General features: G+C 45.0%; 2 protein-coding genes across 12 annotated transcripts in view; one reads left to right on the plus strand and one right to left on the minus strand.

Moving 5' to 3' along the window:
* Positions 1 to 15,994: 15,994 nt before the first annotated feature.
* On the minus strand, positions 15,995 to 23,531 carry ANAPC13 (anaphase promoting complex subunit 13). 5 transcript variants are annotated; one of them, XM_045856769.1, is made up of 4 exons: positions 23,375 to 23,513; positions 22,536 to 22,633; positions 20,679 to 20,804; positions 15,995 to 16,687 (listed from the first exon to the last, which is right to left on the minus strand). In XM_045856769.1, the coding sequence occupies exons 3-4, from the start codon at positions 20,775 to 20,777 to the stop codon at positions 16,562 to 16,564; spliced, it is 225 nt and encodes a 74-aa protein (XP_045712725.1). In that variant the 5' UTR covers positions 20,778 to 20,804; positions 22,536 to 22,633; positions 23,375 to 23,513; the 3' UTR covers positions 15,995 to 16,561. The 5 variants fall into 5 exon arrangements, with proteins under 5 accessions (XP_045712725.1, XP_045712727.1, XP_045712729.1 ...); XM_045856771.1 differs by having other exon boundaries at positions 23,398 to 23,508; XM_045856773.1 differs by lacking the exon at positions 22,536 to 22,633 and having other exon boundaries at positions 23,398 to 23,531.
* The window catches only part of CEP63 (centrosomal protein 63), a 42,109-nt gene continuing 37,930 nt past the window's right edge, over positions 23,326 to 27,504 (plus strand). For 3 of the 7 annotated variants that reach the window (XM_045856760.1, XM_045856765.1, XM_045856764.1), the window contains exons 1-2: positions 23,614 to 23,914; positions 26,114 to 26,151. In XM_045856760.1, coding sequence (XP_045712716.1) covers positions 23,663 to 23,914; positions 26,114 to 26,151 — 290 coding nt within the window. In that variant the 5' untranslated portion in view covers positions 23,614 to 23,662. The other 4 variants (XM_045856761.1, XM_045856762.1, XM_045856763.1 and 1 more) reach the window with 4 other exon arrangements.

Below are 27,504 nucleotides of genomic sequence, written 5' to 3' on the forward strand. Positions count from 1 at the left end.
TGCAGGCCTGGGTAAGAATAACAGAAATACTACAGGAAGGGATTCTGGAGGATGGGATCGCCATGGTTTGGGGAGAAAGCACATGATCAAGGGTGTATCTCTTTTACTCAGACCCACCCTGAGGCTGTAGTATCATACTCTGCATGGAGGAATTCACCACAACACAGGAGAGGATTCTCGGGGGGCTGGAGTTTACTCTGCTTTTTCCTTCCTGTTTTAGGGAACACATTGTACCCAAACTTCGCCAGAGTTTACCATTATCTAAACTGAGTCGTTGACATCGATGTCATCACTGGAACCACTTTCTGAGTCATCTAATCTCGTTTTGTCCCAGATGCCACATGCACTCCCACCTAAGTCATGTGAGATGCAGCCCCTTTAAAAACTGTCTTTGGAAATTGTGTGGCTTGGGTTTATTTTGCGGTAACATTTTTTTGTGTATTGCTATTCAGAAAACACTTAATTCATATGAATGCTATTGGCAGGGACTAGAGAATGTGATGGCTTCTATTTATGGTTAATGTTAATCCATGGACCATATGGTAGTTTCAATTTCTGGTTCAAATTCCTTTTGCATGCTGTTATAGCTCATTCCTGGACTGCTGTGGTTGTGTAATTTATCAATGTGAAAAATGGACTTTGAAATGTAATATGGGGAACAGCAAGGGAATTTAGTGTGCTCAGAGCAGAGCTGTTTCCATGGAAATGAAATCCTTTGAGCACAGGTCCCCCGACTCCTGGGCTGCAGTGTGCGTCCAGGCGATGCGACCTGGGTTTCAGGCTCCTCTCTGGCACGAGTTGCCAGGTGCCACGGACAAGTCCCTTAACCTCGTTGGGACTTACCATTATTATCTGTGGCTTGATGAAGTCAGCCCTATTCAGTGTTTAGAGACGTTGGAATATTAGTGACCAATTATTTATTTTTCAAAGTTATTATTTTGGAAGAATTTTAGATTGACAAAGAGGCTGTAAAGACAGGATAGCTCTCTTATATACCTTTCACGGGGCTTCCCCCAATGTTAACATCTCAGGTGACACAGCACATTTGTCAAAACTAAGAAATTGACATAGGTGCGACACTGTTGCTGCAACTTTATTTCTTCGTTTTTTTAATTAGTATCCTTTGTCTGCTCCAGGATCCAATCTGAGATACCACATTGAAATTAGTTTTCACTTCTCCGTGGTTTCCTACAATTTGTGACCATCTCTCAGTCTGTCTTTGATTATCATGACCTTGTCCGTTTTAAGGAATGCTGGCCAAGTATACTGTAGACTGTCCCAACCAGTAATATTTTTAGAAAAACAAAATTGGAGGACTAGTGTAGGGCTGGAAAAGTTAGACAAGTAAAGTGTATGAGTGAGGTCTCTGTGAGGCAAATGACAGAAAACCCACCTTCAAGTCCTATCGAACAAGTAATTTACTGGCTCACATAACTAAAGAGGCCAAGGGTGTACATGGCTTCAGAATGACATTGGTGTCCAGTTCTGCCCTGTCTCTGGGCTTGGTTCTTCTGTCCTCTGAACAGACAGGTCATTCTTAGACACGCACTCGCCACATAGTTTCAAGGCGGCTGCAGCAGTGCACCTGGCTGTATCCATTCAGTGGGCGTGCGTGTGTGCGTGTGCCACCCTTTCCCAACTAAACTCCCAGTGGCTCTGATTACGCCATCTGCCCATCCTTGAGCCAGAAGGAAAAGATAACCCTTTTTCTGCTTCTGATGTGAGGATGTGCTGCCCAGGGTGGTGGCCACCATCTTGTGACCATCAGGGGAGCAAGATGACCACCGAGGAAAACACAAGAAGCTAAAGATGGACAAGCACCAGGGTTCTGGGTGATGTTATTTGGTTGTGGAATTAACCAGTCCTGGTCTGGGTTGGTTATGTGAAATAAATTCTTTATTGCCTAAGCTTCTATTAGCTGAGTTTCATATTACTTACAACCAAAAGCCCCCTAAATGGTATTGCAGTTTTCCTAGTTGGATACAGGGCATCATCTGGGTATAGTTTGTTTGTTGGGCTTCTATATCTGATAACACAATACAGCCTAGGGTTCAACACATTCTGGTTCATGAGATTGTTGAACAATCCAGTTTCACATAGGCATTTTGGGGGAAAAAAAAGAAGTTATACTCTTCAGCTTTGTACAACATGTGTAGAACATCTGAGTAATAGCTCCAGTGTTTCTGGTTGCTTCTCTCCATGAAGACTAGAAGCAAGTCGTGGGGACCAGCCAGGGAGGGGATGGGCAAGAGTCTGTGCCCCTCACTCAGAGCACATCCAGTAAGTACCCATGCTTCTGCTCTTCCGCTGGTTGCAATCTGGAACGGGTCAGAAAGGGACGCCTTGCTTGGAGAGCATGTTCTCGTGACAAGCCCCTGGGCCCCCTGAGCTGAGGCGATCTCGTCTGTGGCCCTTTCCACCCAGGCTGGCACTGCCTGATGGAATGCGCGGTGTGGAGGCTACTGCACCTTTCTCTCAGTGTAGTAATTATCATGGAGATAATGAAAACCTGAGTGACTGAGGTTTTTTTAAAATAAGGTTTTCACAAAAGGATAAAAGGGTTTTCACACTTTAAAAACCACTGAGATTAAGAAACATCAAAACAGTGTGATTAGTACCGAGGAAAACAAACACCAGCCCTTGTTTCCCTGGAAAGAGTGATCTCTTCAAGGGCTAGAGGAATGATGGCAGAGGAAGGCCCCAGCTTCTCCCACCCTGCGGCCTTGGACCCACTCCTTCAGCGATGTGCACGGAGAGCTTGTGCTTGCCCTTCTAGCTTTTTAAAATGAAAACAGTTTCTGCTCCTTCCTTCCTCCCCTCCCACACACACTTTCTCACGAGCACATACATGCTTACATGAATACTCTCAGACCTCTTGTGGATCCACATATTTTGGGCATGTATATAAAGCCATTATATGGGTTTAATCCATGAATCATAAACAGAAGATTCTCATTAGGAATGGGCAGTGGCCTCTTTAAGCTTGCGTAGTACTCAAGTATTTGAAGGTGGACAACTCTCAGCATTTTATGAGAGGCTCAAAGATTCCCAGCCAACTCTGCATTTTAATATTAAAACTCAGATGTGGTATTAAGCCAAAGATGGAATAATAATCAGCTATGATCACAGCGCTATATTCAGGGCCTGGCATAGAATAAATTGTCAAAAACTTATGCTGAGAAAATGAATAACACTTCCACCTATTTTTAACTACTGAGTAAGGGGAACAGGGGGTGTCAGGATAAAAAGTTACAAAGCAGAGCTTTAGGGAAAATCAGTGACTTCAGGATGAATAGCAAGTATTTCTGGACTGTGAAGAGCTGAAACACTTCAAGTTCCTCCATAAACATCAACAGGACTGTGGACAGTCTCATGCGGATTTGTTATTTGTTCAGTGAATGGAATTTCATCTTTACTGTAAACTGGCTGTTTCTTGTGCCCGTTTTGGGGGTTTTCAGCATCCCACCCAAAGGCCTCCAGGGCCTGGGTGCTCCACTCTGGAGGCTTACATGTTCCCTCCTGCTCTCAAATTAGTTTTATAGAAACACTATCTTCATGTGGGTCAGGGCTTCCTTTTTCCTTAAAACTTTTTTTTTCCACTTGAAAAACAAATAAACAAACAAACAAAAAAAACCTCTCCTATTTCCAGAAATTCCTTGGACTTCTTATTTCCTGTTGGCTGATTCAGGGGCATTTTTTGCTAAGGAAGTTTCAATATGATTTCTTGAAATGGTTATAAAGTTATGTAACTTTGCTTGTTTAAAACTATCTTAAAACTATCTTGGCTAAATTCTTAACTGTTGAGTCTCTTTCTCGTTTCAGAACAGAGGCTCCTTCTCAACTACTGGTGGTTAGTTGTAGCACTGAAACCAGAGTGGATTTTCCACCAGATTAATCTCAATTTCTAAGAATGCCAATCCATTATGCACTTTCTCCCCTTTTCTAACCCCAGGGTTAACAATCCCCAGCTCTGAAGCAATTGTTATTCCTTATTTTACCACTGCCAGTTTATAGTGTTTCAAGGAAGCCCATTTGAGGAGTCCAAGGGTCTACTGTGCGTTTGTTTCCGGCTCCTGGGACAGGCTGTCAAGGATGGAACCTTGTATCAGGAGCCAGGACATGGGGCCCAGGCCCCCCTTCTGCCTTGGTCTCCCATCTGCAAAGCAAGGCCTGCGGTGGATGTCTCTGTGGCGGCTTCGGTCCCAGCCCCTGACTCTGGCCTGGCATGATGCTGGCCGTTGTATTTCTAAAAGCCCCCGAAAAGAAAATTCTGGATTTCATAGATTCTTTTGAAAACGTTTTCTGCCTAGTAACTAAAAATTTTTCCTCCATCCCATGTATTTTTTATTTTCATTCAATCAAGGCCCGCTTTTCTTCAGCTATGCGGATATTGACATTTACATACTGATCATGTAGAATCCGGACTCCAGAATCTGGTCCCGGTGACTGTTGGGGTGCCCGGCAGAGAGCCCCGATTCTGGACCCTGCTGGCTCCCTTCTGTGCCTCCCTCCACCCCCGGGTTAAAAACAACAACAAAAAAACTTTCCTGAACTTTCCCATTCCTCTGCCTCTGTGGCCTGGCTGCGAACGCTGAAATTCCATCCCGTGTTTGTTGTCACCCGCGGGCCCGTTTCCATGGCGACCCAGATTCCAGCCGCTGGCCCAGGGCCCTCTGCAACCCATCCCTCAAAGTCTCCCTGGCGGAGCGGTAACATTCCTCTTCCCCGCGGGTCGGGTCTTGCGCCAGCGCAAAAGCAGGCACCCTGCTCCCGCAGCCCCGCCCGGCCCGGGGCCTGCGTGCTCGGCGTGCGTGTTCCACGACAGTTTCGGGGGCACGAACAAACTAATAATTTTCTTCGTGCTCTTTTCCTCATTAAGCTGAGAAATTTCTTGTACTAAGAACATTACACCCTTTGGCAAGTACTCCAGATGGTTCTCATTAAAATTCCAATTCCCTTTTTTTTCCCTGCTGCTATTCCCCCCCAATTATCCACAAACTGCTATCTCAAAACGGAATGAGGCATCCTGAATTTACCAGCTCCAGTGAGGGGAATCTTTCTGTGGCCGTGAAGAAGCCCCCAGACCCCAGCTCTTCTTCTTACCCATAGTCATCTCTCTCTTCAAGGGGGTAGTTTAAATATGCGCCTGGGGTGGGGGTATAGTTGATGTTAAAGGCGCCCTTGGCCATGGGCTCTGTGCCTTCCGAGGGAGAGGAGGGGAGGAATAGCTGCTCCCCAGCAGGCCCTGGCCCTGACTGTGGCCCCAGAGAGACTGGGGAGAGGGCTGCTGTCCACCCTAGTCAGTCCACACTGACGCATCTGCAGGCTCCTCAAGACGCCGGCCACAGGAGTGGGAGATACTTGCTTTACGAAACGGTGGAGAAAGACCGCCAATGCCTTTTGGCCATAATTGCAGCTGAGCGAGCCACAGGCTTTGCTTTCACATCTGGAAAAATCTGCTTGCGCAGGAAAACTGCGTGTGTGTCCAAGGATGTGTATTTGATGTGTTCTTAGTTCCATCTTTATATTATGAAAAATGTTAAAAATACAGAAAAGTTGGAAGGCCAGTACAATGAATACCTGTATTCTTCCCCCCAGATTCAATGCATTATATTTTGTCATATTTGTTTTCTTTCTCTCTTTTTAGATGGGATCAATCAATCTCTATGTGGCTTTTGCTTTGACATTTGAAAGTTGAAATCTTGCCCATATACTGCCTTATAAATACAATTATATAAAACATAGATAATGTTCTTCCTACAAAAATATTCAAGTGTTGAAACAGAGTGGAAGTTAGAACATAGAGACGCAAGTCCTGCACAGGCCCCTCCTCCCCCACCCCGCAGGACAGCGTGGTTGTGCCCTTCCTGACCTCTGTCTGGGTTTATGCAGACATATGCATGTTTGAATAGAAACATATACTTTGGTTGTATATGTTTTAAAACATAAAGGAGATCATAATACTTTACATGTTTTGCAATTCATTCTTCACTTGGAAATATGTCTGAGATGTTCCCATATTAGTACTTGCAGCTCGGCTCGTTCTTTGCCCACTGCGGAGGATTCCAAAGAACGATAGCACAATAACGTTGTAACTGTTCCTCCTTGACGGACACTTCAGCTATTTATGGTTATTTTTTCATTTCTCACCATGATGTGATTAATAACCTTGGGCAATGCTTCCTTAAGGTCACGTGCCAGTGTCCATCTTTGACAAATGTCTGGAGGTAGAGTGCGGGGCTGGATTCGCCGCCCACCGCCCGTGGGATGGAGACCATCATACCGCTCTTCCCAATGCCTGCTCGACCTCCCCGACCTCCAAGAGGGGGCGCGGTTCTCTCACCCGCACCAATGCTGAATTTCATCAGCCTTTTAAAGTGTTCACATTCTAATGAATGAGAAATGACTTCATCGAGGTTTATTTTGTATTTCTTTGATTACTTCCAAGGTCGACCACTCTGTCAGAGCTCAGCAACAGAGGGCAGATAGTTTATGTTGAAAGATAGGTAGAAGAGGGGTTAGGGAAACTGCATGATTTAATGTAGGACACTTACAGTATAGGTGCTTACAGCTTTATCAAGTCAGGTGGAAGAGCGGGTTCTCAGTTGGGCTTCTAGGCTCCCAGAACTTCAGCTCAGAACGGACCCACCAAAGGAGCCTCTCCTTCTGCCGTGACCAGGAATCTGGGGATTCCAGAAGCTGCTGGCTCGGCAATCTGGAAACCAGGAAGCCTCCATGGCACCTGATTCCAGGGTTATACTGTCTCGGCTGCATGGGGTCTACAGCACTCACGAAGCAGCTGGGGACTTCATCTACACATTGAGATCTCCATGTTGATGCAGGAAGAACTCAGACCAAACAAACACAAAAAATAAAGACCTCTTAACCCCACCACAGTCAGGAACTCTCTTGAGGGAACATCTGCGCAGGGAAAGCCAGGTCACATGCAGAAGCTCAGCCCCCAGGGAGCCCTGCTGGCAGTTGTCTGCGTCAGCTTTTCGAGCTCCAGCACGCCGCGAGCCCCGCTAGGAAGCGGTAGGCATGGAGTTGAGTACATCAATCTGAAATACCTGTTGTGATCATATATTCACATTGTTTACCTTTTCTCAGTGCATTTCCTGATTACACCTATTGCCCATTTTCCTATTTGTGTTATTTTTTACTTATTAATTTATAGAAGCTTTATGGGGATATGGAAAATAATGTTTTGTCTGTTACATATGTTGTTAGCACTTCTCTCCTTTTAACATGATGACTTTTGTCATGTAGAAATCCTGTTTATTTGTTTTCATACTTTCAGGTTCCTGCATTTTGTAACTTACTTAAGAAGGCCTCCTCGACCCCAAGGTTCCCAAAACATTCAACTACATTTTCTCCTGATATCTTTACAACTTTTTAATATTTAATTCTTCAAACCATCTTGAATATGTGGCATGCAGTAGAGATCTAGTTTAATTTCTTCTTTTCTTAAATAGAAAGCCAATTGTTCTAGAATAATTTGTTGAGTGGATTTGTTTTTATTATACTTCAAATTTGGGGACGTTTTTAAAATATAGAATAACCTCTTAGCTTTTTCTGATGCAGAGAAAGGGTAAAGCTTAAAAAAATTAACATATCACTTCACATTTTTGTTCTCTAAGATTCTTTAAAAAGTAGGGGTTTGCCATTTCCTGAAGCACTGATATGAGAAGGTCATTCCCCTCATTGAAAACCTTGACGGGTTCCCTTTCTTCAAGACCAACATTTAATCTCTGTTGTCCACCCTTCTGTCTGCTCAGCATGCCCAGCGGGCCTTTCCGATCTTGGTCCCCCGTTCCTTTGCCTGGAAAGCGGGTTCCACCATTTGATTTGGCTACAAAAGCAGAAAATGTGTGCAGATATCCATGTCAGCAGTTTCTTTGTGACCTTGTAACGATCTGCTTATGGTGCTTCTCTCACCTACTGGTATTTCTCAACATGGCCACTGTCAGTACTTTGGAGAGAACAATTCTTTACTGCAGTGTATTTAAAAGCCCTGGCAAACCTACCCACTACATGCAACAGTATTCTCTGACACCCCTCCCCCACCATTCTGGTCATGGCGACAACTCCAAAAATTTCCCACATGTCTCCAAACACGCCAGCTCTGCCCTTTAGTTGGAAGGAAGGGAGAGTGGGAGGGAAAAAAACTGCTATTAAATTAGGAATGACAGGATACCACCGTAAGTCACTTTTCCAGCCCCCCTTTGAATCTCTAGATGTTCAACTCAAGCCTGTCTTTCAAAGGCTGTCTTTTTCACAAGGCTTTTCTAAATGTCCTCAGCCGTAGACCTATTCCCCTCTTCCATGTCATTAGCTCCATGTCTTCATCCACCCACCCAATCCATCCATCCATCACTTATCCATTCGCCTGTCTGTCCGTCCATCCATTTTTCTAGTATTTATTGAGTACTTACAGCACACTAGGTACGTTGGCCACTTTCTTCTTAGATTGTGGCTCTTTGCATAAGTGTTCTATCTGGTCCGACACATTAGAATCTCAGGTACAACCTCATGTCCGATCCCCTTTGCATCTCCCAGAGGGCTCCTGCTGAATCACAGGGGGATGAAAATTTCGAATGCTGACACGCATTTTAACGTGCATTCCAAATCTTTATTCAGAGGCAGTGAGAATATTTTTAAAGCAATGCTATTCTGATTTTTGCAATAGCTACATTATTACTTTGAAAATTTCCCATAATGCCACCACTTTTTCAGAAGGAAATAAAGATGTGACAATTTCCTTCCTCAGCCAGTCTAATCTTATCCTTAGAGGCAATGGCTGCCAAAAGTTTACTGTCCTTTCTTCCAGACGTTTAAAAACATTTTAATACAAATTCATATACAGACATGCCTAAGTGCACATTTCTTATGTTTAAATTAGCACATACATGAGAAGCCATGTGAAACAGGAATTTGAGAATAAATTAAGAATTCACAAAGTAAATAAATTCTGATGTTTAACTTACATGTAGATAGTTCTTTGTAATTACAAGATGGTTTTGAAGCCCTGGCTGGTGTAGTTCAGTGGATTGAGCGTGGGCTGCGAACCAAAGTGTCGCAGGTTCAATTCCCCATCAGGGCACATGCCTGGGTTGCAGGCCACAGCTCCCAGCAACCGCACATTGATGTTTCTCTCTCTCTCTCTCTTTCTCCCTCCCTTCCCTCTCTAAAAAATAAATAAATAAAATCTTAAAAAAAAGATGGTTTTGAATACATGGTATCATTTTACTCACCAATCCTGTGATGCGGGCTCCGAGAGGTTGACAGGCAGACTTCTGGTCGCACAGCCAGTAGGCGGCAGAGCTAAAACTGGAACCCAGGTTTTCTGTCTCCTAATTTATTCTGTTTCTACCATGCAAAGTAATCCCTGAGGGTTAGTTGGGAATGATTATTTACATATTGAGACTATTCTTTGCTTGACTTCAGAATAGCAATGTGGAATTCATTTGAAAGCTTATTTTATCATATTGAAAACGAACAACAGCTGATATTTATTAGATGCTTACTGTGTGCCAGGGACTCTGTTCTAAGCACTTTACTTGCATTGTCTCCAATAAGCCTGTCACATAAGTGGCTTTATCAACTGTATTTCCAGCAAGGAAACACGTTCCAAAAGGTAAATAGCTGGTGTGGGGGTGTTGGTGTGTGCCACACTGGATTTTGAACTGAGGTCTTTTTGTCTCTAGAGTTTGTACTTTTAGCCTTTACACTTTGCAGCAGCCTATACATTTTACGTATATGTAATTTCAAATAAGTAACATTATATAGAATACAACAAGGTGCAAACTTGATGTGAGTTGTACTTTGAAGGTATTTGCAATATGAAAGAAGGATAAGTCTAGCCCTGACCAGTGTGGCTCAGTTGGCTGGGCATCGTTGAGGAGCGAGCGGCCTCAGGTTCGATTCCCAGTCTGGGCACATGTCTGGGTTGCAGGTTTGGTCCCAGGTTGGGGTGCACAGGAGAGGCAGCCAATCGATGTTTCCCTCCCTCTTTTCCTCTCCCTCTAAAAAAAACTGATAAAATCTTTTTAATAAAAAGGAAGATAAGTCTAGTGCGTAGAGTAAGATACTTAGGTGAATGCGTGAATAAGAGAGAGAGAGACAAACAGAAAGAAAGGTTGAAGTGGGAGCATACGCACAAAGACTGATTGGTTATACGCACAAGACTGATGGATTGCTTGGTTGACTGAGAGGAAGAGGGAAACTGGGCAAAGAGGGCAGACACAGTCAGTGGGAGGAGGGGACCAGAGCTGCAGCCCTTTCCACTCCTGCCAAGAGTCCAGTCCATCTGGGACTCACCAACCCAGCAGGATGCTCATTTTTCTCATACTCTCAACAACAGCTGATGTTGCCTGTCTTCCTGGGCTAAGGACTCAGACTCTTGAGCACCTAACCTCCCAGAGGGCATTCCTGGGTGAGCAGGAGCTGTGAGTGGGAGGAAGGAATGTCTCAACACCTGCACAGCCCTCAGAGAGGCCGGGAGGAGGGCAGATGGGAACAGGAAGGTCTGGAGAGGAGTGCCTCAGCAGACCAGGCCATGGGCCTTTCTGTCTGGGCTCAGCCGACAGTGGCCATGTGGGGTCTTAGTCAATGACAGAGATGTGAGGGCATCCCACTGGCAAAGAGGCAGGGACGCGGCCACCTCACTGTTCCTCAGGAAGCCCTGCACAGTTGGAGTCTATGCCAGGTAGTGTGAGCATGGTGGTGGGGCCAGGGAACTGCTGGGGACTCAGATGAAGGCGGGAAGGAGCATAGTGGAGATGCCGAGAGACTGGAGGCAAGGCCGTGGCATGGGTAGAGGAAAACCCCTTTTGCCCTTGGGTGGTGGCACCATGAGAAAGGGCATCTGAGTCACCAGGGAAGGCATGGAATAACTGGGATGGGTTTATACACCCACCTCCCTCACTTCCTTTCGAGTCATTTGGTTGTTTTCAAATTCTCCACCCTTTCCTGGCTCCCCGCCTCTACCCATCAAATTCGGTTCTTGTGTGTTGTGTGTGCGTCTCTGTGCTTGTGTGTGTATGTGCTCAGCTGGCTCTGGGTGAGAATAAAATTAGCTAAGAGCATAGGAAATTGTAACTGACCATTTTTGACCTATGAAAACGTTTTTTTCCACCCATGGTTCAACACAATAGGGTAAATTAAAACCCAGGTAGAGAAACCCTTTGTAAACTAATGTGTTGACTATTGTTCCCAGCTCTGTAATTGGGTTTCTGGTATCTCATTTCAGTCAGAGGCTGTTCTGAGACAACTTCATTGCTACACCCAGGGCGACAGGGTGCAAGTTCATAGGGTAGTTGATTAAGACCCAAGTAAAATTCAGGCAAGGACATGCCCTGGGATTGGGTGATAACCGTGCTTCAGATTCTCTTAGTCGTTCACAAAATCTGTCTCGCTGAACTTGCAGCACTTCCGCACCTCCCCCTCTTCCCCACCGCCTCCTTGCCACGGGTCAGTTAGGCTAGCGCTCCAGTGGCAGGAATGACACAGGACTCAGTCAAGCTCTGGAAACAGTTTCAGCATCTGCTGAATTTCGGGATGTTGCAGTGAGCCTGGAGGTCTGCCCCAGCTTTTTTCCCTGCCGCTTCTCCCGGACCTGCCTGCTTTTCTGTCACCCTAAAGGACAGCTCTCACAGTGTCTTGAATTCTCAACCCCAAGGTGAGGGCGTTTGCTGGGTTGAGTTAGTCACCATCCATCAGGGAACCCCTACAGATGGTTACCGTAGATTTAAGGACCAGCTACATAATTTTGGGGGCCTAATATGAAATGAAAATGTGGGCCCCTTAATAAAAAATTATCGAGAGCTCAAGACAGCCACAGCTGGTCCTTCTGAGTGTGGGACCATATGACTGCCAAGGTTGCAGGCTCCCAAAGCCAGTCCTTGTTGGCCAAGGGTCGAAGGCCATGGTCATTATGGGGGGGGTGGGCAGGAAGGCCACAGACATGAAGCTTCCTCAAGACTCCCCATTTGGGCCCTGGTTGGGTAGCTCAGTTGGTTGGAGGATCATCCCCTTATGCCAAGGTTGTGGGTTCCATCTCTGGTCCAGGCACATTCAAGAATCAACCAATGAATGCATACATGAGCAACACTTTGCCTTTCCGTGTCAGCCCCTAACTCCCCACTGTTTCTACAGGAGCTCACTGATGGCCTACGGAGTGAAGGAACTGGGGAAAGAATTTAACCATGAGTAGGGCAGGGCCAAATCAGAAAAGGAAGCCTTGGAAAAATAGTCATTCAGGATGATGCCTAAATCATCTCAATGATTTAACACAAAGACCTGGGGAAAAGCTTAATGAGAGTCCCTAGCTCTGACTAAGAGTGTAAGTTGGGGTCACAGGTTGGCAAATTTCTGAGTTGCCCTTGCCTTCCAGGTGCCCTCACTTGGCCTCCTATGGAGTTCAGGTGAGAAGCCCACTAGGTGAGCTGCCTGGCCCAAGGGTGGGTAGCCAGAATCCCAGGGATTCACCTATGCAGAATCACTTCCAAGCAGAACACATTTATTCGGTTTGTTCGGTTTCAAATTTTCTAAAAGATCTGCCAGTGATTCAGACTTTCTTATAGGAATTGAGCACCCCCTGCTGGTAGAGTACTAACTAGCATTGACACTGAACTGTCTACTCTCAATGTACCAAAATTGGAAAACACACCCTGGGGATTTAACCTTGTATACAAACCAGTGACAACAATATGATTCATGCTGCTGAAGTTATGAGTTATATATGGGTTTGGTAATAGGTTAATTTTTTAAATGTTGCGTGACTCCTGGGTTCCTAATAAAAATGATTCAGTTCTTTATCTCAAATATAGAAACAAGGTCAACATTTTAAAAAAAGATTTTGTTTACTTTTAGACAGAGAAGGGAGGGAGAAAGAGAGGGAAACGGCAACGTGTGGTTGCCCCCTGCACGCCCCGCCACTGGACACCCACCTGCAACCCAGGCATGTGCCCTAGGCTGGGAATTGAACTGGCAACCCCTTGATTCGCAGGCTGGCACGCAACCACTGAGCCACACCAGCCAGGGCACAAGGTCAACATTTTGAAGTTCTCGATGTTGCAATGGAATTTTCTTCCCATTTTGGAATGGAGTGGTCACAGAAGGCTTTATGGGGAGGTCACGTAGTCTGGGGAGAAGACATGGGCTTTGGGATCAGACAGCCCACACTGGAATTCGTTTACAGTGTGAATGACTGGGTCCAGGGCAGGCAGCTCCTGGACCCAGATTCTGCTTCCAGAGGACAGAGGCTGCATCTGGTTCAGGGAATTCTCCCCTGGGTCACAAGGCAGGGTTCACACTGTGCACTCCAGTCTCTTTAGAACCACACAAACCGATGCAGGGCACTGTCCTCATGAATACACCTCTCAGCGGGCACATCTGGACAATTCTACCTGTAAGCGCTATTCCAAGTTCTTCTATTTCCATCTCCATCTTGCTAGTCCAAGCTACCATCCCCTCACCTGAGCCAATGCAAAGCTCTGCCTTCCCACTTGTATTCCTGCCTGCTCAAAACCAGAGTGCTTTATATTTAAAAATATAAAATATAATCTGATCAGGCCACCCCCAACTCCTCCAGCCCGCTCGCCCACCTTGCTTGGAGTGCCAATTCCAGCTCCCAGCTCTGTGCAATTCCCTCTCTCTGCAATCATCCCTTATCCCGCCAATTCGTCCCCTGGCCACTCCCACTCATCCTCCAGGTGCTGGCTCGCAAACTCAAAGAGGGTCAAGAAATATCACATTTTCTCCAAATCTGATGGCTTCAATGTGCAGTGCTGAAGCAGAAATTAAATCTGTGGTCACTAGAGTGTTCCGTTCTTCTCTTTGGGTCTCACAAGCATTTAGGATGCTCATGATTGATCTGGAAAGTGCGCAAGGACCTCTGCTCTTCAGTCCATCTGGGTCGCTGCCGCTATCCTCACTGCCAACTCTGAGGCGCCCTGGAAGGAGGTGGTGGCTCCAAGGCATCAGGGTCTTTGTCTCGGCTGGAAGACTCGGTGTTGGGCTTCAGGTCTCCTTTGGGCACCCCCAGACCATGACTCTCTGAAGTTCACCGCGTCCCTGGGTACCATCAGCCACTGGGGCACTGCTTCCTACTACTCTGCAGAGGCTCCTTCTCTCCCCTCTTCCCTGTTTCCCAAACAAGGGACAGGCTGGCTTTTGAGCATGTCTGCTTTCTGCCGTGAACAGGAGCACAAATGGCCTGGCCACTTCCTTGGAGAGTGGGACAAATTCAGAAACAAAATTAAATTTCAAAACATGTGCTATAAAAGCTATTTGTCACAAAGGTCTTTCCGTAACTCCCCTTAACTGGGGACCAACCAGAATCAGGTCCCCCAGTCAAACCTCGTACCTGCGGCGGCGGGCACTGTTGGGGCCCAGACACTCTATCTGCTGTCTGTGCCCATTCCCTGGCTACTGTGTTTGCTTGTAAGAGCTCTGAGCTGCCCTGTTCTCAGAAGTCACACCCCATGGCCACACCTGGGAGGTAATGCCTTCCATGAGGCATGGCGGGAGGGACCCAGGCAACGACCAACCCACAGCGTACTGCACACAAAGGCCAGACCTCTCTGGTCTCAAGTGGGAAAACTCTGGGTGCACTTTCCATAGGTCCTGTGGGATGCCTGAGGTCAGACTTCAGCTGAAGCCTCATTTTTGTTAACCCCCCTGCCATCCGCCCCCCCTCACAGCTTTCTCCTGAGCACAACCTCTATAAAATCCCTCGCACAAGAAAGTGCCTCAGGCTTTGCTTCTAGGAATCCAACCTAAGTGACATCCTCTATTTTTTCTTCCCAGAATGTCACAATTGGAAATCACAGAAATGAGCTGATTCTGCCATCTCATAGGTCACAGGTCACAAACTTGGCAAGTGGGCAGTTCTCAGATGAGGGTAATAAGACAAGCAGATAAACCAACAGTTGCTATTCACCTTTCAGGTTATCATACTGATTCAGTTGAAACCAAGACAACTTTAAATTAGTTTCATGGGTCTACCAACATTCCTAAGAAAGGCTGGGCCCACAAGCAAGGCTGGATTCATAGGAACGTCTGCTAAGTTTTTTTTCTTTTAAGATTTAATTTAGGGAGGGAGAGAAACATCAATGTGTGGTTGCCTCTCAAGTGCGCCCTACTGGGTACCTGGCCTGCAACTCAGGGATATGCCCTGACTGGGAATCAAACCAGCGACTCTTTGGTTCATAGGCCTGTGCTCAGTCCACTGAGCCACATCAGCCAGGGCTGCTAAGTTCTTAAGTAGAGGTCAGTATTTTAGATATTACATACCATAAATACAGTTGTAGTAAAACCCTCATTTAACTAGAATGTGGAAGAACATTCTAGGTACTTTCAGTTTTTTTTGAAAAGCTTTCTCTTGGTATAAATTTTTTTTCCAAATATTGTAATTTTCTTTTCTACTGGGTTGTTTTCTTTAGTCATCTGAGGGACTGGTGCCTTGGGGTCTTTATTCTGAGCTGAATGACTTCTCAGCAAAACGCTGGTGCACAGGGATCTCCATTAGCCTGGATGTATTTGGATTACAGGAGAGTTGCTACAGTGTTATCACTGCAACCCTAAAATCAGCTCACTTGTTTTGTGATATACTTCTCCTTCTAAAAGCCAGGTAAAGAGAAAGATCTAGTAACGAAAGATAAGAGAGATTTCAATTACTCAGTATTTTCAGTTTTTCAACGATGGATATAAAAGTATAAGCCAGGGTCTCCTCCCATAGAGTTTATAATCTGGATAGAGAAAAAGACAGACGCCAATTACCTAAGGCAAATAATTCTAGGAGATAAACACATTTTGCAAAATACAAGTTCTCACACAATTGTATAAGTAAATGTTGACTTCATAGTGTTTTTGTTCTGTCTGAAAGGGTTTTGAGAAGTCAAGTCCCATTACTGGATAAAACTAGTAGTCCATCCAGCCAATCATCCCTTCTAGAAACATCAAAAGAAGTGGTAGAGAAAGTAGAGGGAACTACTAACAGATACTCTTTAATTTATTAATGTATCCAAAGTTTGAAAACATCACGGGGAGTCTCAGGAACCCCAGCAGTCAGTGAATGTGCTTCCAAATACCTATTACGCTTCCAGGCTTCCCACACACCCACTCAGACTGCTTCTCCTAGGGGGTGCAGGAGAAGCCAGCGATTCTCCTTGTGTTGGCTTCCTCTTTCTAAGCCCTCCCTGTCATACCTTCCATCGCCTGTCACAGGACACATATAAGCAGCTGGGGAGTGTTAAACTCTGGTAAGTAAAGCAAAGTTAGAGTTAAAGGCAAACCTTTAACCAAATATGTTCAAACACAAGCTTGGGAATAAAGAACTTTAGGTTCAAAGAGCCAAATATTCTGCATTCCTGAGAAATCGCAACCAGTTTCTCATTCTGGTGAGTATTTGCACATTGCACTTTGCTGCCACAAACTAAGTGGGTGTACATTTTTGAGTGCTGACCTATCACTAAAAGATCTGAATTAGGAGACTAAAAGAAAACCTTCAGTATCTATGTATTTTAAAAAAAATTCATCCAGAGAAGGGAGCCAGGTGTCAGTTTCCCACGGGGGGGACGTTCTCGTGCAGGTACTGCAGGGCCAGGTCGGTCCACTTCATCTCCTGTTCTTTAACGGACTCTGTGGTGCCGCCGTTGTCCTGTTCAGGTTCAGGAAGCTCATTCTGAAAAGGTACAAGGGACATTCAGAACAACAGTATCCTGTACATTAACAAACTCCTTAAAACTCAAGAGCATGTAGAATTAAAACCTGAGTTCCTAGAAACAGGCAGCATGACTGATACAAGTGTATCCCAAAGAAAGAGCCAGAGTAAGGACACGTGAGGAAGTGTCAGAGTTATCGCTCAGGTCCTCTCCAGGAAGGACTGGTGGCCTTGTGGCTGCTGTGCAGGAGGCAACTCGGGAGAAGGCTAAGGGCATGAGCTTCCAGAAGCCACCGGGATCCAAGGCCATGACTCCACCGCTTGCTGGGTTACTCAGGCAAGGTATTCAAACCCTTGGAGCTTTTGTTTCCTCTTTGGAAATGAGAGGACAACGGAGCCATTACCTCAGAGGACCGCTGTGAGACTCATGCGGTAATTCAGAACAAGTGCTCAGCACTGCGTGGGACATCCCACGCTCAAGGAGTATTTGCTATTATTGGTAGTGGCTGGGAAAGCTGAGAAGAGCCAATACTGTCTTTTTTTTGAGGGGGGGCCTTAACAGAATATCACATTTGCTGGCATAGTCCTTAAGCACAAGAAATGTATTCAAAAACTCTCCTGCACCCAACATGCCTAGATTATAATGGAGCTAAATGGGGAGCTGTGAAAATGTAACATGATATGAGACCACCCCCTAGTGGTGGAGTCGGGCAACATAAAACATGGCAAATGACCAATTCGTACCCTGCCAGCATTTGCTTAAAATGGTAAATCATGGGCCACACTTAGTGTAGAATCTGGAATAATTTTCCTATACACATATTTTTCTGCCCAGCTTTACTGAGATTTAATTTCCACATAATATTCTGTAAGTTTAAGGTGTACAATGTGATGATTTGATACATACATATTGTAAAATAGTTACAACAAGGGTAGTTAACACATCCATCACCTCACAGTTACCATTTTTGTGTGTGTGGTGAAAACTTTTAACAAAGTTTCCTTATATTTCAAATTTAAATTCATTACTACCAGGACTCTGCTTTGTATCAGAGTTCACTGATACCAATATACTTCTTTGTAATTATCTGAATTTATACTTTTTTTAGAGTTAGCAACCTTTACTCAATATCCAGACTTAGGATTTTCCAATGGATTCCATTTTACAGTATATAAATATAATAATGTTTTTTTCCTTTAGAATTATGTTCAGTATACATAAAACAACTTATGACAAGTATATTTGAATCACATATATCTTCTTGCTCTACAAGTGTTAAGACTGAAATTCAAACATACTTGTACAAATTGAAAGAACTACCATTTACTGTAAAGCAATAGTACACCTAAACTTGAAGTGAAAGTTTGGTTCCAATAATTAGCTATAGCTCTCAAAGCATAAACAAGTCCTTGCTTAATAAACTATGTAATTCAGAGGCAGGCAACTTTGCTGAACGTCACCCCATCTGTGACATGCATTCTAAATGATGTCTTCCATTTGGTCACTATTGACTCTTGGCAATGAATGCCAACACATAAAATTTCATATGTGCTTGGAAAACAAAGTATCATAAATGCAACCATCTATTACAGCATATTGTAAAAATGACCATAATTCTTCGCAGCTACTCTTATGAAAAGGAAAGGCAGTCTATTTCTCCAGTCTTAGACAGGGACTGGCCAGGTCGCTTGCTCTGGCCAACAGGAAGCAGGGACAGGGCCAGTGGGTCAGCTCCCGGAAGCCTGCGGTGTGCTCTGATGGTGCTCTTGGACCCTGAGATGGCCACGTGAAGTCGAAGTCAGGGCTAGTCTCCTGCATAATGAGAGACTGTGGCCTAGCCACCTGATCGTCCCAGCTCACAGCCTGCGTAACTGCCAGAGTGAGGAAGTCCTGAGTTACCCAGCCTCCAGCTAGCCTTCTGGCTGACTGCAGAACACAAGCAAGTCCAGCAGGGAGCAGCTGAGCTGATGAAGACCTGTCAGCTGAGCTACAAAATCACAGAAGTAGCTACAGTTCTCAGCCACTACGTTTCAGGGTGACTTGCTAGGCAGCACCGAAAGCTAACTGTTATGCACAATGCCTTAGCATCACAAGACAAGGGAAAAGACATGGATTATGGCAGGGCCAGGCTGCAACCTGGGAGTCAGCATGGAAATTTCCCTCTCCTTCATCCCCCATCACACAAATGGTCCCTGAATCCTGCCAAGCATGTCCAGACCCTCCTCCCTTGCCTAATGGTCTCCTCATTGGTCTCTCAGCCCTGTCACTTGCCCCTCTCTCCAAGGCAGACATTCTGTGACAATGCTGCCAACCTGATTTTCCAAAACCTGATTTTAAGCATGGCAGACTTCAATTCTGAAGACCATTCATGCCTGAGTATCCCCAGGATGAGGTCCAAGCACGGTATCAAGTGTTCCTCTCAAAACCTGGTCCAAATTTTCATGCTGACCTTTCCTGACAAACATATTTCCATTCACACTGAATACCTTGCCCTCCCTGAAGATGCTGACAGCTCTGAGCCTCTGCACATGTGTTCCCACCACTGGGGTGCCCTTGTCCACCCCCAAGAAACTTTGGGCCCTCCCTTATGACCAGCTTAAACATTATATTCTCTCTGAGGCCTTTCCTGATGCCCACCAGGCAATGAGCCACTTTCTATACTATGGTGGCCATTCATGACTCCCACTTAGAACACTTATGATTATATTATTATAATTATTTATGTCTATGTGTTACCTCTATAGACCCCTCCCCCTCATACACACACACACACACACACATACACCAAGGGCAGACACTGTATCTTATGCTCACATAATCCAGCACATAATCTAGCCGCTGAAGGTCTAGAGAGGTAACATATATAAGTAAGTAATTATCACAATTATTATAATGCTTGTGGAATGAAAGAAACCAAACTTTACAGGACAGGGTCTGGAGCCTTGCAGACCTAGGCATGAAGTCTAACTCCTCAGATACCCCTCCCAGGGCAAGCTCTGCCTCTCTGATCCTACTTCCCTCCTGGAAAATGGGGATGAAACCACCATCCTGGCAAAGCTGTTCCAAGATAAGAAATGATGCACATCAAATTTCAGCCCTAGTCCATGGCAAAAAACTGGTGCTCACCAAGTTGCAGCTGTAATTCTCATTACGCTCTTTTTTTATTATTTTTCTAAACTTGAACTAAGCTCTGACTTATTATTTGATATGTGTGTTACTCACTGAACACATTATCATCTCTTATTCTTCAGTGAAAACATAGGTTAACCGAAGTTTTGTTCTCTGTAATAGGGGCGGCAGTCCGTCTGCAAACTCTGTCTTATCAATAGCTCTTCCCGGGATAGCCAGCACATTCCAAAGAAAAATAGTCCCTGGTGTCTGAGCTCTGTGTTCTTTCTAGTCCTCCATGACACAAACGGGGTATTTAATAAGCAAGTATACAAGCAAAACTTTTAGACCATTGCTGACATAAGGTTTAACAGACTCCCTGCAGGGCGGTTTCCCAGAGGGCAGAAAAGCATATTCCAGGAGACTGCTGGTCTAAAGGCAAAAGAAGAAAAGCCAGATGTCTTTTGAAGATTTTCCAGGGAACTTAGGACAGGTGTGTGTTCCAAGAATGTGAGCTTTAAAAAATGTCAACAGACTGACAAGCCATAGGCAGGGAAGTAAGAAATACTGCATTGCTTATATGCCACTGCTTTATAGCCTTCCCTGCCCGATGCACTGAACTCTCATTATTCGCTTACTGGCTTTGGTGCACTTGACAGAAAATGGCTCAGAAGACCAGGGTTCCAGTCTTGAAATGACCCCTACCTGAGCTGGTCACGTCAGCTCTGACCCACATTTCTCTTCAAATAGTCTAGATGCTCTCCTGAAGCTTCTCAAGTTAGTGGACTCCACAGCTTTCACTGCTCTGCTCTACTAGTTTATTTGCCCACTGATATTTTAACTTGACAAGGCCCACCAGGTCACCCCTTTAACCCATCATCCCTAGCACCGATTACAGCATACCAGTGGTATTGCAACATCCTCGTAAGGCAACTTATCTTCTCGCCAGGCATCATCTATCAAATCCAAGATCCTTCCATCTCTCTGTACTTCACTGTCCATTCTCCTGCAGCTTCGATCTTGTCAAATCTGTAAGCCAAAGAGGTTATTTTTAACACATAAAGACCCAGGAGGTGTTGTAACCCAGTACTAGGATTTCCCAGGCTTTTTAGCCTGGACGTGTCTTTTCACACAGGACCACCCTGGAGGCTCATCTCACCTGGGTCAGGGGACAACTTATTTTTATGATCACAGTCCCTCCTCTGTTTCCCCACTCCACTCCTCCTCTCCCTTTCGGCGATGGATGCTTTGCAGTGTACACTGGACATCGGACACAGCCCAGCTGACACACCAGTGTCACAGTGTGATAGGAAGGCACTATATCTGAGGTCCTCTGTTATGACACCATAAAACATCTAGCATGTAGCTCTTCTCTCCTAACTTGCATTTTCACCTTTCCCTGTTCAGGATGCCTTTGATGAGTCTCTGACTCACAACAAAGTCTCCTCTCCGGTCTCTCTTGCCTTTCCTGCACCATTTTTATAAGAGTTGCCACCTGCCTTGGCTCTAATATTGGCATTCTTAGGCTAAGAAGCTAAATGAACATACTGAGGTAACATTGAACTGAGTTATACAGACTGGCCAACCACAGACCTGACAGAAATCCTCCACTGAGCTGGTAAAGGACAAGGCTTCCTTTCTTAAGGCGCCCAGGCTGGGTCCTGGAAGAAACACCTCCGGGTGAGCAATGGTGACAGGATCCTATGCTGCTTGATTCTTCTTCCCTTTGGGGTTTCTCTGATTCTCAATGTTGCACACCCTTCAATGCCCAGACAAGATGCTTACCTACCATGGCTGATTCCTCATCCCCCCAGCTTAAGTCTAAATGGCAGTAGTCAGCTTGGAAGGTACCTCTGGGTTCCTTGTTTCCAAGTTTGGGCTACTTTTCATCACAGGTGTCACCCTACCATGCCTCCTGCTTCCAAACAGCCCTCCTGATAGCCTGGAATTCCATGGCACCAAAGGTACTCACAGTACCCCCACTTCTTACAGTATGAAGACTCATACAAGACACAATCTTTGGGAGTGGAATCCAACTCCTTCATACAGGCCTGTGCTTGTCCCCAACAGTATGACTGCAAAATTGCCCTAATACTTGGGTAATAATTATACAGGTTGGGATGGGGGAAGGGTTTGTACCCCCATGATAAAGAATGAGGCTAAACTGAAGCAAAAGGTACCCAGGTACTTTTGCAACCAGGGAACCAGATAAGGTCTTGATGTTTCACACAAGAATTAATCCAGAATTACTCAGTGACTAACCCAAAACAAGAAGGATCCAATCTTTAGGAAATTTACACACAAGGGGTCCTTACCCTTAGTTCCAGTTATATTTCCAGAGTCCCTGTCTCACAAGATCCTTCCTTTTTTCTGGCTGCCACTCCTTTGTCCTTCATGCTCTGGCTTTTGTGATACCTTCCCTCCCTTTTCTCTGCTGATCAAAACCTGCTGGTTTTCCCAGGCCCACACAGATTTTCCCTTTTTGGCAAAGTTTTCTCAAATCACTCTAGCTGCAGCAGGCATTCTGCCCTCAGATACTTCCTTCTTGTCCACCAAACACCTATTTGGCCTGCTCTGTGACTCACTGCTCAGGTATTATCATCTCCCACTGTTATGTGTAAATTTTGTATCAAGGACTCCTTAACACCTCTCTCCCCAATTTGGCCTCAATGTTTTTCACCCGTTACTCTTTCAGACACCTCTAATCCTGTCATACTTTCCATCCTTTGCACTTAAATGACTCTTTCCCCCATCACTAACCTGTACTTTTCCTTCCAAATTCAACATGGGCGTTAGATCATCAGGGTCAACACCCCATTTCCAGAGTTAGGCGATAAGGTGTTTTCACTCTTAAGGGGCTGGAAAACATTATGAGAGGCAACGTCAGGACGGGGCCACTGTCCCAGGCATTTGCTCTACTCGACAGCATTAACTACTACCAGTTTCCTGATAAACTTTTCTTACACGTGTGTGATAGTCCTAATCCTGGAATGCTGTCTCCTCTTCCTCCGCACCCCGTCTTCCCACCCCCAACTAACCCACAGCTGGTCTAAAAAAACCTTGGTTGTTGTAGGAGGCCGTTTCTGCCCTACGCGGAGCGGAGCGCGGTACCCGCCCTCCCAGGTCCCCGTGCACACTGAACGATCCGTTGGGGAGTTTGTCACACTGCCTGTTTCATGCTCTTTTCTGACACCGGTGCGTGCGTCCCCCCGGGCAGGGGAATCTTTTATCCATCTCTGTAAATACATAGCTACAACGTCAAAGCAAGAAGGCCTTTTTTCCTCCCTAGAAATGACCCTCGCAGGCCACCACCATCTATACAGGTGTGCGAGGCGCCTCACAGCACCGACTTCCGGCCTCAGGCTGGATATACAAAAGTTGGAAGCGGGGCGGAGAGGGAGGGTGGCGGGAGAGGAACACTTCCAAGCCCGCCACCCAAGTCCCTTTCTACTCGATCAGGCGTGCGGTAAGAGCAGTGATGAAACGGATGAAATGAAGACACGGCCTCGACCGATGGGACTGGGGGCGAGATGTGACGCTGTGGAACGAACTCGTTCCCGCCCTCCAAAACCTAGGCTAGGGATGCGGAAAACCCTTACCGACACCCGACCCAGCGCTGTACCCGCGGCCGCCGAAGCCCACCCTCGGCACCACGTCATCTGCACTCCTTTTCCCCCGATCCCCGGAAGTGAGTGAGCCTATTTGCTTGCGCGGAGCAGGGCGGGCAGGAAGGAGGTGGTTTCCATTAAAAGTGAGCGGGCAGGGGGAGGAACGAACGTGCGGACGGCGGAGGCTGGACGTGAGGCGCGTGCGCGTCCCCGGCTGGAGGTAACGGCGGGAAGGCTGGGGCGCACGCGCGCGAGCGCGCGCGGCGGCTCTCTAACTGCATGTGCGCACGGAGGACAGGCGAGGGGCGGGCGTGTCCAAGTCCGGAGGCTGAATTGGCCGCGGCGGTGCCGCTGGCCGAGCGGCTGTATGGCCCGGGGCTGGCTTCCCCAGCGGCCCGGAGGCCGCCAGGCCCGCCTCCACCAGTCCGGGCCCGCTCCGGCGCCCCGCCCCTCGGCCCCGCCGCGTACCTCCAGCGGTCCCGCGAAGGCGGATATGGCATTGCCAGGCGCGGTGCCGCCCGGGCCAGCCAGGTGGTCAGCCCTTCCCTGAGACCCAGGGGGGCTAGGAGGTTGGTGGAGCAGACAGCTGCTCCTGACTCCTCAGCTCCCCGGGCGGAGCCACCCGCGGGTCTGTCCACCTCTTCCGGGGAGGGATCCCTGGGGCTACCTTCCCGCCTAGCAGGTCCTACCTTATCAGCTTGCTAGCATTGTTGCAACTTAGATCATCAAAGGCAGGGGATGCTGGCTCATTTATGGTGGGAAGTTTAGCAATTTTTAAAAAGTGAGCTGGTTTAAAAACGTTAATGTTAGTCCGGAAGGGACAGAAATGTGGTAGAAGTCATGAGGGACCGAAGTTCGGGAACCTTGAACTAGGGATTGCTTCACGCAAGTCACGAGTTGGGAAGTAAATAATAGAGTGAGGGTGTGAAAGGGGTGATTCCTCAGGAACACTTTAATAATGAAGATATGAAGACGGCAAATACTAGGCTTATTATGTGATTTTTCTTATGTCTCTTACAACATCAGAGAGTGAAGATGAGTCTGTTGTCAGTGACTAGACTTCATGTGTAGTTACAGTATACTTATTTACACAAAATGGTTTTTTTTGAGCTTTACATCTGATTCCTGAAATCTTAAGTGTTGTTTTATTCCTTTAATCAAGTGTTATGGGTAGGTACCTTATAGTTATACAGTGTCCTCCACATGCTTGCACTTACTGTTATAGATATGAAAAGGAAATCAGAATAGGGATCATCAGTACATGTTACCCTCAAATATTTACATTTAGATTAAAAAATGTAACTTAAAGATATAACAGTGTATCATTTTCTTATTTGGTGTAGTGCCATCTTGACCTTGCTGTTTGTATCATTAACAGTGGTCAGTACAATATAGTAAAAAATACAATGTAAAATGTGCTAGAGATTTATAAACATTCAGTCACACAGTTCTTTAAAATGTGTGTAGATTCTGGGTTTAAAAATTAACTGGATTGTAGGAACTGTGCATGTTAATTTTACTGACGCCATTTTCTCCCATTAAAAGGAAGACCTGTCCTTGGTCCTTTTTAGTGTAGGCAGCAGAGGTGGCCAATAGTCACAGTATCAGCAGTCCACTCTCAGAGCTTCCTACTTCAAAAAAAAAAGTCAGCCTGATTTAAAGTTCAGCTGAAGCCAACATTGACATAAGTTTCAGGAACTGAATTTTTTATTTTTATGTTACATTAGTTTTTTTTCTCCAAGAGCTAGGTTTTTTCAGTTTTACAAAAGCACAGTACTGTCACCCACCTATGAAAATACATAAAAATTCCATAATGTCAGCATTCAGTCTGGGTTTAGATTTCCCCACTGTCCCTTAAATGTCTTTTTATAATTAACTTATTTAGATCAAAATCCTTTAGAGATACACGTGTTGCATTTGGTTGACACACCTTTTAAATTTTAAATATAGCAATTCCTTGCTCCCCTAATATTCTAGAGTTAGCTGATTGCATCCACATGGTATCCTTTAACATGTAAATCTATTTCCTTTATTTTCTTTAAAACAACATTTAGACCTAGAATGCCACTATCTGCTTATAGTAGCCACCAGTCAGCTGTGACTACTTAAGTGAATGAAATCGAAGTGAAACTAAAAATTCAGTCCCCGTGCCATGTCAGCCTCTGCCATGTCAGCCTCGTTTCACGTGCTGGGCAGTCAGGTGCCTCGTGGCTACCGTTTGGCTGGTGTAGATATAAAATGTTTCCATAATTGCAGAAAATTCTGCTGAACAGAACTAGTCTAGAAGCTTGATCAGATTCAGCCTTGACTTTTTTGTTGTTGGGGAGACAGGAAGATATCCTAGGTGGTGCTGTACACTTCCTGTTGCATTAATTATCACAGAGGCAATGAGTTGTTTCTTTTTGTGATGTTAAGATTGAGCAGCTAATGGGTCTAGGTGTTGCCAGCCCTGTCCATCCATCATGAAACCCCTCATGAACCTTTCACTTATTGGTGAAGTTTTTTCATGGATTTAGATGGCCTATATCCATTATTGCATTAGGGGTTATAACATGGTGATTTTCTGATCACCATATTATATTCTGTCATTCCTTCAGTATTTGTTAGTTGGAAATCCTTCATGAAGAACTTTTTCCCATGAACTATTTATTTGACTACCATCATTTGTTTGAAATACAATTTGTACAGGAAAGGCAAGAAAAATGCTTAATTCTTTCCCTCTATTTTCAGACTTCAGTCATGAGTTGGTGGCATAACAACCTCCAAAGGTAACCATGAGGGTTTTTGACTTTTTTAAAAAAATCATCAGCTTATTGACTTGCATAAATTTAAACTATTTCAACCTATTGGCCAGCCTTTTTTTTGGGGGGGGGGGTACTCAAATTATCCTGTTTGTGCCTAGTGGTGGCTCCTGTAAGTTGGTCTTGTCCACTTTAATATGACCAGCAGTCTTTGATAATTTTCTCATTTTCTGGTAAAACATATTCCTGGCCATTACACGTTCTGGCCACCGAGCAGCCTGGCTCCTTTGAGTGGGAGGTGGTGTTCAGAGGTCAGCGTTGGGAGCTGGAGGGACTCTTGCTGCTGGGCTGGTCCTTCGTTCCAGGGTTTACAGTGGCCAGAATTAGGAAATATATTTTTAAAAGAGGAATATGCAGAATTCACACTGGTATTTCTAATTTAATTTTAATTTTATATATTTTTGCATATTTGGTTTTATGTTTATCTTTTTCTCTTTTGCTGAAAATATTGGTACCTAATGTCATTAACATAATTACTTTTTTCTTATCCAATATTATATGTTACTGTTTCAAATGAACACTACCAGTTTTATTATCAACAATATGATTCCTAAATAGTGTTCGGGTTTTTTGCAGTTCTCTTTTTTTCTTAGTACGTATTCCTCCTGGATGTGTGCTCTGCGACTGTTGCATTTTAAAGGCATGAAACAATTTGTTATGTGGCTAGGCTGATATCTAGTTGATAGTTGACTTATTTCATTTTATTTTCATTTTTTCAATCCTGCTTTTTTCCCATTTGGATTTGTTTTATTATATGTAAAACATTGGCATAATTTCTATAAAACAAGTGTCTGTAAAAGAAAGTACATCCAGATAAGTCGAGCTTTCATCCCTGTTTCCTCCTTCCTATTCCCTTAATTATAGGTGTCATAATTACTAGTTTTGGGTTTATCTGTTCCTAAAAGTAACTGCATTATATCTGTAGATCTTAGATATATATCTATATCTTTGTATGTGTACATATACACACATATACATTTTATATATATTCACTTTATATATATATACACACACACACATATATGTATTCCCCTTGCTTCAATAAAAGGTAAGTATTCTCATGTACTGTTTTGTATCTTGCTTTTTCCTACCTACTAATATATGTCCTGTATATTCCTCCATGGAAGCGTGCAGAGGGTGTTACCCCTTTTACAGCGTTTTAGTGTTTCATTGGTGGATGGGTATTGAAATCGTTCCCTGTTGATAAGTGTTCGTGTTTTTTCCTACTATTCCATATAGTTGTGTGATGTATATCCTTGTGCACATGTGATTCTGTATTCTTGCCAGTGTATCTTTGGAATGGTTTCCTAGAAGTGGCAC

Source organism: Phyllostomus hastatus, unplaced genomic scaffold, assembly GCF_019186645.2.
Source record: "Phyllostomus hastatus isolate PE091 unplaced genomic scaffold, TTU_PhHast_1.1 phas_scaffold_129, whole genome shotgun sequence".
NCBI classification, from domain to species: domain Eukaryota; kingdom Metazoa; phylum Chordata; class Mammalia; order Chiroptera; family Phyllostomidae; genus Phyllostomus; species Phyllostomus hastatus.

Bases quoted from the DNA above. Each gene is read 5' to 3' on its own strand.
- ANAPC13 (XM_045856773.1), bottom strand. From the start codon at position 20,777: ATGGACAGTGAAGTACAGAGAGATGGAAGGATCTTGGATTTGATAGAT. The intron at 16,688-20,678 runs GTATGCTGTAAT...GTACCTTTTCAG, and splicing joins AGGATGTTGCAATACCACTG to AATGAGCTTCCTGAACCTGA.